The 12,227-nt window shown below is 40.7% G+C and overlaps 1 protein-coding gene across 1 annotated transcript in view; it reads right to left on the reverse strand.

Moving 5' to 3' along the window:
- PRPF8 (pre-mRNA processing factor 8) overlaps positions 1–12,227 on the reverse strand; it is a 63,185-nt gene that overhangs the window by 38,931 nt on the left and 12,027 nt on the right. The window contains exons 4-13 of the mRNA XM_068270296.1: positions 10,461–10,625; positions 7,528–7,746; positions 7,206–7,418; positions 6,996–7,121; positions 6,810–6,915; positions 3,943–4,133; positions 3,739–3,858; positions 3,463–3,652; positions 1,068–1,187; positions 404–538 (exon numbers count right to left, since the gene is read on the reverse strand). Of these exons, the coding sequence (XP_068126397.1) occupies positions 404–538; positions 1,068–1,187; positions 3,463–3,652; positions 3,739–3,858; positions 3,943–4,133; positions 6,810–6,915; positions 6,996–7,121; positions 7,206–7,418; positions 7,528–7,746; positions 10,461–10,625 (1,585 nt within the window). The remainder of the gene's footprint in view (positions 1–403; positions 539–1,067; positions 1,188–3,462; positions 3,653–3,738; positions 3,859–3,942; positions 4,134–6,809; positions 6,916–6,995; positions 7,122–7,205; positions 7,419–7,527; positions 7,747–10,460; positions 10,626–12,227) is intronic.

Below are 12,227 nucleotides of genomic sequence, written 5' to 3' on the forward strand. Positions count from 1 at the left end.
GCTGTAATTAATTATTACAGCAAAGAAATGCTGAGTTTCAAACCACTAACAGCTAATCTTTATTTACACTCCTATTTTATTATCCTTGTTTTGCCTTCCACATCCGATCCACTGCCCTATCACCACCATTATGGGCACCTGATCCACCACGGTACTGCCAATAATCAAGGTGAAGACAAATGCTGACACTTAAACATACCCTAGCCTCCTGCTCCAATGGTTCTCTCTCCTACTTGAAACTTATGGACATCATCTACGTCATGCTAGGTTGCACAGCACAGTTAGGGTGCAGACTACCTCTGCATTATGCAATCATTTCTATACTTGATGGCTATTAACAACTCAGATGTAGTGCCAAACATACATTCACATGGAAATAAAGTCAAGCATACAAATTACTCACTGTATTGAACCTGTAGTAGATCAGATGTTTCAAGTCTTTGCACATTCTGATTTGCCTCATTAGTTTGTACTTGTATCTGTACATGCCAGTCAGCTGCCCCACATGGGCAAATATGTACTGCAGCCCATCTGACAACTGAGAAGAAGGAAAAAGAAATAGTTATAAGCACTACTACAAATGATTTTTACATGTATTTAGACTAAAGAACTACAGTCACCTAATTATACATCTGCTGTACATTCTAGCAGCGCCTATATCTGGTGCCTAAATGTCCAGGTGCCCCATTTGCATTTATGCAAATAGAAGAACTCTGCAGAACATTAATAGGCTGTTCACCCTTCAATCCTCTATTAAAATGTAAATCCATTTATTAAATTAGAGAACAAACATTCAATTTACAGTAGAGACAAGTAGTAACTGAGCTAGAGATGTAACAGAGCAAAAGCTGGGGGAACATGGACTAATTTCCTTAAATCCTTAATACAAAATTTTCAACTGCTCCCTTATGCTGCTTGTAGACCAGCGCAAGTCACTGATAACATTGCTGGCACAAATTATTGGCAGACATAACTTTTGCTATTATTGATATGATCAGCGATCATATTGTTCTGCCTTAAAAAAAAAAAACACAAAGCAAACAAATTACTGTGACAGACAAGCATACCTGGAAAGCATCCACGTTGCCCAGTCTGTATTGCACATGGCTGTCCACCACCAGTTTGGTCAAGCGAAGAACTTCTCGGCACAAATGGAAGGCATTACCAAACCGAGACTTTTTACGCTCCTACATGGAGAAAGATGAACAATTTATGAGTAAAAGGCATCAGTAGGTAGGCCAAAAAAAAACACAAAAAAAACAAAAACATTGAATTCACACTAGAACCCCCCCCCCCCCCCCCAAAATAAAAGCTTTAACCATTACTGCCGTTGGGACATGAGCCTAACATCCATAGCGGCAGCAGCAGATACAGCCGCAGAGATGTGATAGTCACGTCCCTGCAGTTTGGGGGACTGTGCGCATGATCGTATGGGCGGAAGCCCGCATTCGCAATGTTTCCGGCAACAGTGGGGGATTGGCTGCAGGGGACCAAAGTCCGTACACGTCCACCAAGAATAATCACGGTTTTTGAACATTCTCAATTGGTGCCGCCGCACTGCCTTCCGCTCGCTCATTTCTGCAACGGGTCGTAAGATTAATGAATGGGAACAAAGTTCTCATTTGTTCACATCCCCTCCAGGCCACCGTGATCACAGGCATCAATGGATGCCTGCGTCTCTTCCTTAGTTACATAGTAACTTATTATTTCCTATGTAGCGTACTTATTGCACGCCAATAGAAATAATGGGCAAGGACAACTTGTGGCCAAATAGTAAAATTACACCTACAGGCATTAAGAACTGATTTTTATTTTTTAATATGCATGTCAAGAGGGTATATCATTTTTTAATTATTGGCTCGTAAATAGGGATGGATGTAAAACTGAAAAAATGCACCTTCATTTCCAAATAAAATACTGTCACCATACATTGTACTAAGGATATAATTTAAATGTTGCTATAACCGGGACAAATGGGTCTATAAAATGTGTGGCTTTCAGCCATAGAACGGCGTTTAATTTTAAAACTATAATGGCCAAAAACTGGGAAATAATGAATGTTTTCCCTTTTTTCTTATTATTCCCATTAAAATGCATTTAGAATAAAATAATTCTTTGCAGAATCTACCACCCAAAGAAAGCCTAATAGGTGGCTGAAAAAACAAGGTATACATCATCTTGGTGTGATAAGTAGTAGTAAAGCTATTGGGGAATGAAAGGGAGGAGCGCTGAAATGTGAAAATTCCTCTCGACAAAGAGGGAAAAACAAGTCGCGGGCTGAAATGGCTAAAGGAAACCTGAGATGCCTCCATCTCAACCCCCCCCCCCCCCCCCCCCCCCCCCGTGAAAAAAGTATACATACCTAGGGCTTACTCCAGCCCTCTTCATGCCGATGGCTCCCTCACCATGCTCCTGGGCCATCTCGATCCTCCGATAGTCAGCCCAGTAGGTTTTGGAGTCTCTGTGTTGACCGTATGTGCACTCCCACCACACTCCTGTCACAGATTTACCGGGTCGACTAGCGGAGGAACGAGGCGGCCTGGGAATTCTTTCAGCCACCGGCCTGCAGGAAACCCCAGGTATGTATAATTTAGTTTTTTGGCATCTCAGGTACATTTTAAAAGAAATTTTAAGCGTGAGACCTATGGAAGCTGCTATATTTACTTTTAAACAATACCAGTTGCCCGGCAGTCCTGCTGGTGTTTCTGGTCAGTAGGGTCTAAATCACAAACCTGAAAAAAATATGTAGCTAATCTTGTCAGATTTGTCATAAACATCTGATCGGCATATAGACATCTGATCGGCATGCTTGTTCAGGGTCTGTGGCTTTAGGTATTAGATCAGCAGGCCAGCTAGGCAATGTGCATTATTTAAAAAAAAAAAAAAAAAGCCCATCAGCCTCCATATCCATTTCAACTAGGGTTCCCTTTAAAAGGACATCCGAGGTGAAAATAAACTGATGAGTAAATTGTATCTATCATCCTCCTCCTCCTAAAAAGGATCAATAATTCATAGATTTGAGCTTTAGCATACTTTAATAAAGATGTCATTGAGCAGAGACAATGAAACAGTAAAAACTAGATTTAAATATAAAATAAAAACTGTGAGATCTCTAAGAAAGGGTCATTTTTATCCCTGTCCTGCCCTCAGAAGCCATTTACTAACATGAAAGTGTTTTATGGCTGTAATTACTTATCAATGAGGGTTATGCTATAGTCGGACCCAGTCCCAACCCGGACAGAAACTGTCACTTGCATGTCTGATAGAAAAAAAAGGAACACAGCCTAGTTATTATTGTGCTTGGCGCAGTACCTACACATGTCTATCTCAAAGCATTTGCCTGTACGGAAGTGTAAATGTATTTGTTTCAGATTATTTTTGCTGAAAAGCATTAAAACCCATAAAAAAAAAAAAAAAAAAAAAAAAAAAAAAAAAACTGTGATTCTACAATAGTAAGTATACCTTGGTGGTCAGGGTCTTCACAGGTTTCAGGTTGAAATTGTAGTCCAAGTGAAGGTAGTTCAAGTTCTTTCTGTGGATCAGCAAGTTCAACATATTGTAGCCCTGCCGACAGACCTGAAGGCCAACCTCAACCCAGTCTAGCTTGGTGGATTGGAAAAACTTGGTAGCTTTGAATGAACGGAAGAGATACCTACAGTGACGAAAAAAGCAAAAAAACTATTTTGTCGTCAAGTTAACGAGACACCGTAAAAGGAATATAAATTACGGTCAACTCACCTCTTCTTCTGGGCCTTAGGTGGTCTGTGTTTGAGAGCATTGAGGACATAGTACTTCAGCAGTTTCTGGTAAGAGACACGAACTTTAACAGGCTGACCAGCTGGACAATGTTCCCGATACCTGAGAAAAAAACGTCAGACAATAAATCAACTAGTCCAGAACCATATCTAAAGTTCTCTGTCTACATACCGTGACTGCACTTACCAGTTCTTCACCAGAGGAATGTCAACCGCTCTCCTTGTTCTGCCAGATCTTAGGTTGAAAGGACGGGGAGACCACAGTAGAGCTATGCCATTAGCTGTATTGTCAGAATACAGAGGAGTATCCTTTAGGAATGGCTCAACATACTCTGGCAGCTCAAATTCTTCATCATCATCTGGCAATGGCTCTTGACTCTAAATTAGAAAATATAACTGAATGAATGTACAGTGCTCCTTAGGATCAACATTGTTCTTTTGCTATGAGGAAATTTACAACCCACAGGTAGATACAGTGGTAGCCTGCGTTTCGTGCAGGGCTGTGGAGTCGGTCCAAAAATCCACCGACTCCTCAGTTTAGGATTCCACCGACTCCGACTCCTCTAATTTGCATATTACAATTTTGTTGATTAAAAGTATGTAACATGAATTTTACAAGACAACTGAAGTGAGAAGGATATGTAGACTACTATATTTATTCCCTTTAGACTAAAACTAGTCCTTGGTAAGAGTACTTGTAAAAGGTACAAACCGGAACAAAGAACATCTATCAGGCCCTAGGCAATGTAAGTGTGCGTACATGTAAGAATGATGTGCAGGTACTCTGCAGGGGAATGAGGAGATTCTTCCTCTATTACACATTCTTCATGCACAATCTGAACAAGGTTTATGGGTGACAGACAACACCTCTGTGTTCAATGTGCACAGCATTCTCAGTGGATTCCCTGCAGCTCTGTGGGGAGTGCATATGTAGAGTTTAGTACTACTGTGTAACAAAGTAAACCTGAGACAGATGAAATTAAAGTTTTATACATACCTGATGCTTCCTCCAGCCGCCTTCAGGATAATCAGTCCCTCGTTGTCCTCCTCCACCACCTGGATCTTCTGCTATGAGTCCAGGTAATTGAGCCAGTCGGGCGTAGTGCGCATGCACACACTCCGCCGCCAGGAGCATACTACACCTGTGCAGCACTATTGCGCAGGTGCAGAATGTTCCTGGCTGTGGGAGCGGCATTTGGCCGGACAGCGCTGACTGGCTGAATTACCAGGACTCATAGCAGAAGATCTGGGTAGTGGAGGACAGCGAGGGACTGATTAGCCTGAAGGGGGCTGGAGGAAGCCCCATGTATGTATAAAACTTTACTTTTCATCCGTCTCAGGTACCCTTTAATTTGTAGTCACCAAACCAAATTTTAACAACATATCAAATTATTTGATTTCATGAGCAAAGGGAGTGCATACATTTGCATAAATCAGCATCAGTGCAGAATTATTTCCATCTCATTGACCATCTCTATTAGTGACACAGATACACATCAGGCTTTATTCTTACAGCATAGATGTTATTTAGTATATATATATATAAGAGATTCCTGTGTACACATCATATATACAGTCACAATCAGATATGTATATCTGACCTTAAAAATACGGGGACTGCTTTATTGAAGCAGCACAAGTAACTAATTTTGATTGGTTTATTTCATTTTTGTGGACTAAGCACAGCTATTACTGTATATATACTGTATATATACATTATTTTTAATGACTATTATCTGAGAAATAGAACATTTTATCATATTTTCTATTTTAATTACAGTTACAAATTCATTAGGAGTCGGAGTCGGAGTCTGTGCATTTTTTCCCGACTCCGATTCCGACTCCAGGCACCCAAAATTGCCCAACTCCACGACTCCACAGCCCTGGTTTCGTGTACTTGAATTAAACAACAGAGACTTGTTTATCACAACAGGTGCAAGGAAAATCAAACCAAGAGTGGAACAGTTGCTAAAGAGATGCCAAAAATAGGTAGGTTTATAGTCTCTTTCTTAAAGTTGTCCAGTGAAGGAGCCTCTCCCACTGATTGTGGAGGTGATTTCCATAGAATTGGGGTTGCATGGGAAAAGGCCCAAGCACCAAATGTTTCAAAAGTGGACCTGAACTCTTCTCTACTCTAAAAGATACGCAACAGCAAAATAACCTTTAAACAAAGACATATCTTTCTTACAACATACAAATCCTGCAATAAATCTGCACAGTTTCTACTTCTTGATTCATGGAAGCAGACATATTGTTTACAGCCTGTACTTACAAATGGGCTTATCTGCCATAGGCAGTCAAGTGACACAGGGGGGAGATCAAATTACAACTAGTGATTAGACACAAATGAGGGGGAATTACAGACTAAACTCTTTAAATATACACAGGGTGCATTTCTGTTATGTTTTCCTTGTGTCCTGTGCAAGAGTTCAGGTCCACTTTAAATGGATCCTGGGATGAAACTGTAGCGCATAAGTCCATTCTTATGGCCAAACTACTATTTCATAGCTTTGGAACAAGCAAGTCAGTGGAGTACAATATGGCTTCTCTTTGCATTTGTGTGACAGACTGCCTTTGTAAACAGGGCTGAGATTACATTCACTTACTCGGAACTAAGCAGCAAAACACATACAGGAGAACTGACACAGCAGGAAGGGATTATAAGGAAGTTTCCACACAAAAGAACTCTGAAATAGTAGAGGAGGGGGGGGGGGGGGGGGGGGGAGGAGAGAGAGCCCTAAATAAAAACCTACCAGAAAAGGTAGCAACAAGCCCCATAACTAGAGATGGCAGTTCACTGTGACGTGACCTCTGTCCTGAAGTCAGCTGGCCAATAGAGACATGCTAGTTTGTGAACCCCAATGACCAGCTGACTTCAGATCATAGGTAAAGCCACCCCCACCCAAAACCATCATTTTGGGGAAACCCTAAGTATGGCAAATTTTTTAAAGTTGGCTAAAAACCTCTATTTAGCATGGGAGAGGATTAGTCATGGTGAACAGACATTCAAGTCTTGGAATCTGTCTGTACATTTTTATACAACGTATCACTCACCTTCACAGAATGCCTGTGTGATATGGGATTGATCAGAGGATCAAAATAAAAAGCTGGTAGATCAGGATCCTCCGTTTTAATGAAAACCACGTTTGGTGTGTGGTACCTGTAACACCAAAAACTTGTTAGAAAACTGGCAAAATTGTTGCACCACACCGTCTTATGACATCATCTTCCATTCCTTACCAAGTCAGATGCACATGATGAGGAAGATTATTGTACAGATAGGGAAACGCAATCTTGTACTCTGTACGAATGGGCTGACGAATGATGATTTTGTTGATATCATTGAATTCATTCCAGTCTTCATCCCTGTAAAACAATTGGGGTTATCAGTAGAAGCTCCAGCCCAATATCAAGAATCAACATGAAACCACGAGTATATCTGAAACTTACTGTAAATTGATGTCCCGAACCAACGGCTCAAACTTTGGCCCACCTGGAATAGCCATGTTCAAAGCCTTGGATGTGAAAAAGGCTTTCAGATCGAACAGATAAAAGTAGTTGTCATCTACAAGGTCTGTGAGCAGCTGATTGGCCAGTCGGTAGAGTGTAGACATCATTGGAAGTGTGAATTGCCAACGCTGGTATGTTGTCCCATTGACAAACCTACAGATAAATTAAAAAAAAAAAAAAAGAATTGCATATTAAAACCTCTACCAAAAAATATATTACTAGATACCATTTATACCACAATTACAAGAATAGTATGACTCACTTTCTGTTGTCTCTAAGTGGCTGGTGGTCGTAAAACCAATCCATGACTGGAGCGTCCTCCTCATTGTCCAGTTCCAGCTGGATAGCTTCCAGAGGCTCCACATCAAGGATGTTATCTGCATAATCTAGTGGGGGTTCTTCATCATCAAATGGAGGAAACCTCATCCTCTTGAAATGCCTTCTGTCTCTCTTTTCTCTCCTCATCATGATCCACATTGATCTGTGTGAAAAGTTGAGTAGATTTTTGCAAACTGACATTAGCTGTAGAGTGCTTGTCAGGTGCGAACAGCATATACAATACAATTTTTGTGACTTTCTAGTAATAGAAAGAATTTTTCCTGACAGGTCCCTTCTCCTATACAAACATTGGTATTATAATGTATATACTTTAGCACTTTAGGCACTTAGCACTTTGGTTACCCCTGATGAAGTTTCCAGTTAAGGAAATGAAGCATGTAGGGTTGTGTGTGGGGTTAACATACATGCATTGTGAGTTTGGAGGAGAGTCTGACAAATGACCTTTATCCCCAACCCAATGTATCACTTTTTGCACTAAGGGGTTATATAATTTATTCGAATTATCTATTTTAACCCGACTTTATCAAAAGTTACGTTTCATTAACATTAACCAGTCTCCGAATAAGGTTTATCTAGTGTTTTTTTTCGTAAAACAGTGGTATGCACAGAATCCTCACTGATAATTGATGATAACAACTGATTAAAGCGGACCCAAACCAAACATTTTTTTAATTCAAAATATTTAGTTGCACCACTCTGACACATACATAGATAAATAAACACTCCTTCAAGCCTATGAGCATTTCAGTGCATGCTTTTCACCCTTCTCTTTTCATAGCTAGGGTTATACAGGTGGCAGCCATTAGCAATTCCTCCATTGCCGGACACCATCTACACCACCAGTTTGCCGAAAAAATCCCGGAAATTTGAAAGGAAGAGAGGGGTTCCTCCAATAAATGTAAAATATTTTATATTTGTCATCATGCAGCTGAAAAAAGGCTGCTATTTATTATTATAATTTAGAAAATAGATTTTATTTCTGAAATCTTGTATTTTTAATTTGGGTCCCCTTTAACTCAACAATAGCTTTTTCCTGCTAAAGACTTTATGAATTCAGGTACTCTAAATTCTGAACAATTACACATTCGTGGGATTACGCTCCCAAAACTAAAAGTGAGTAGTGACTCCGCTGTTGCCAGAGTGAGGTGTCTACTAAGCAGAGGGAAGAAGCAGAATAAAGACACAGGAAGAGAGCGTCTCCTGGCCGACAATGGTTGCATTTGCAGATTAGCCAGAGATAAGCAAGCTTGTATTGCTCTCAGCAGTGAAAGTAAAAAAACGTTTACTAAAAGTCTGTGCTAACAATAAAAATATAGAAATACACACTTTGTATAAAATGAATCTTTCTATGTAGCATAAAATGTATAAACTTGCAAACATTTTGAAGCAGAGCAGCTTTACGGTCATCTTCCCTGTGCAGTAGACATGCAATTCTACCTACAGGATGCTGCTGACTTCTATATATGCTGGGAGACACCTTCACCATCCAATTATAATGGATTTCTCCAGGGCTGTGGAGTCGGAGCAATTTTGAGTACCAGGGCCCATATGCAATTCACCTTTTCACCTGAGTTTTCTCCTATGTGATATTTTCATACCTTGTAAATAAAACGTATTTTAAATCACCAGCAAGCAAGAAAATACTCAAAATAATTTTGATAGTAAATTTTCAACTACTTTTTGGTACTTTTCTAAATGTGAAATGCTGAAAAGTTGTTTTAAATACAAGATGAAAAATTATCTCCACTGAGATAACTCAGGTGAAAAAGTTATGTGCATATGGGCCCAGAAGTTGAAGTTGGTGGTTTCATAAACTGAGGAGTCAGAGTCGGGAGTTGGATGATTTTTGTACCAAATCCACCGTCCTGGTAAGTATTAAGGCTCATACACACATCAGACCATAGTCTTTGGAAAATGAAAGATCACAGACCAATTTTACCCCCTTCCATGTAGTATGAGAGCCATACCTACACAGTCTATTCTATGGAGCTGAACTCCCCATCAGACAGAAATCTTTGCAAGATGTTGCACACAAAGATGCTGTAGACATTCAAAAGTATCTGCAAAAGATCTGTTCCTGCAAAAGAACCGTTCCTGCAAAATGCATTCATAGTCTATATCTGCAGATCATCATACACACCTTGTTTAACAGACATTCATCTGCAGATCAGATCCACCAGGATGGATTTTCAGATCTGCAGATGAATGTCAGTTAAACAAGGTGTGTATTGAGATCTGCAGATCTCATAGACTATGAATGCAATTTGCAGGAATGGATCTTTGGCAGGAACAGATCTTTTGCAGATACTGATCTTTTGTGTCTGTACAGCATCTGTGTGTGCAGCTTCTAGCAAAGATTTTTTTCTGATGTGGAGTTCAGCTCCATAGAAAAGACTGTGAAGGTATGGCTCTCATACTACATGAAGGGTGGTAAGATTGGTCTGTGATCTTTCATTTTCAAAAGACTATGGTCTGATGTGTGAATGTGGCCTTAGACTTAGAAGTCTGAGTCATTTTGGGTACCTGGAGTCTGAATTGGAGTTGGTAGTTGCATAAACTGAGGAGTCGGATGATTTTTGTACCGACTCCACAGCCCTGATTTTCTCTCAGGATGCATTTGGGTCAGCAGGTTCCTTGTAGAGATAATCATGTGGCCACAGCACATGTAGTATGAAAGCAAGGCTTTTAGATTAATGTGCAATACTTCAAAAGTAATTTCTTTGGATACACATTTTAGACATAATATACTGTATCAGGTGACATTAGCTCCACAGTTTAGCAGACAAATACCACAATAAGAGTAAACATTTTAAATGAACACAAAGGAAAGAAGGGGGGAAGGGGGGGGCTTCTTACCCCCACTGTGCAATGTAAACAGGTTCTATAACCCAAGGAATCTCATTGACGAATGAAATGGCTCCAGTGATATGATACAATACGGGCACGTCTCTAATTTGTTCCCAAGGCATCGGCATGTTCTCCAGTAATTTCAGCACTGCATGTGGCATGTACTTCAAAGCTCTATAAAACAAAACGAGAATCTACGTTACACAACAAATATCTTAGGAAATACGATGCATAACGATTCATATTAACTTGTCATTCCAAATGTGGTCTTAGCTGCTCGAAAAAAATAGACCGTTACAATTCCAGGGCTTACCAGTGGTGCCGGGTGAACCCTCCACAGGGCAAGGCACCAATATTCAACAAGGAAGGCCGCAGCACACCACACGTACAGTACTGCTATTCCATAGTAAAAAGAACAAGCTCTTCTTCAGGACTCTACAATAAGGAATCTGGCCCATTAAAGTGGGGTTATAATTGACTACTGTGCTCTTGTAGGGCCACATAAATGTGTCTGACACTGCGGGGTGTACTGTTTATATTAAGAATGCATGCTTACCAGGCCAAATCCTTTTTGAGGTTTTGACGCATTTTGTAAATGCCGCTGTTGTGCAAGTAGAGCTCAAGCAGTAGCTCTCTACTGAAGACTGACAGTCCTGGCCCACCCCTCATGCAATTGCTGCCCAACCCTTTCATTGTGGCACTTCTACACAGCCATGAGCTCCAATAGCCAGAAACTGCAAGTTGCTCCTCAACATTTAACATTCAGCATTGCTATTGCACGCACAGCACGCAGGAGACATGCTGGGAACACAGGCATCCTCATAGTTAACCTGTGTGTTTAAACGCAGCCTTACTTCCTTTCAATTAGAAGCTCACCTACCAAGTACTAATCTATAACCAGGTTGGAATTGGTTAACTTGAAAATGCAGCAGACGTGCATAGAGCAAGTATATACAGAAGTGAAAACAGGCTCCAATTAGTGATACTGTATATAAAGAGGAATATCCCAGTAGAGAATGCATCCAGATGTGAATCCATCAGATAAGATTCAGAGAGCAAAGGGACAGCCCCAGTGCCAGGGCAAGCAGCTACACTCTGCTCCAAGTGAGAGTAATAATCTGAGAAAGCTTCCTAAAATAGGATAAGTAGCTGTGGCGTAGCTACAAACTTCGGGGCCCGATGCGGAACTTGGACCCAGGCCCCACCCTACATAAACTGCTGCGACCGTGGTCCCTACGCCCCTGATAGGTAGCCCAGAGGGTAAAAAAGCATCCAACTTTTAAAGACACTAAGCAAAATGTAAACTCAGTAATCTGTGTGCTCTACCCTAGTGGAGGGGCACCCTACTTACTTTTCTCCGTGTGCAGGACTTGAACTGCCCAATGCCTGTTATCTCCTCCTATACCTGGGCTCATGATATGCTCCTCTTTAGACTAGTAGCTTCTGAGCCTCAACTCTAAAGAGCAAGAAGCCAGTACAGTAAGAACACTGGATCTTCATAACCATTTTGGGTCAGCGATTTAGAAACTAACAGTAGCAAAGGATCAGCACAACAGCCTTGTAAGTAACATTTTAAAAACAGAACATGGTAACTGAGTGCTTTATTTTTCTCTATCTGGTTTCATCTTAAATGGAACCTTAACTGAGAGGGATATGGATGTTTCCTTTTAAACAATACCAGTTGCTTGGCAGTCCCGCTGATCTCTATGGCTGTAGTAGTGGCTGAATCACACACCTGAAACAAGCATGCAGCTAATCCAGTCTGACTTCAGTCAG

Source organism: Hyperolius riggenbachi, chromosome 2, assembly GCF_040937935.1.
Source record: "Hyperolius riggenbachi isolate aHypRig1 chromosome 2, aHypRig1.pri, whole genome shotgun sequence".
Classification (NCBI taxonomy): domain Eukaryota; kingdom Metazoa; phylum Chordata; class Amphibia; order Anura; family Hyperoliidae; genus Hyperolius; species Hyperolius riggenbachi.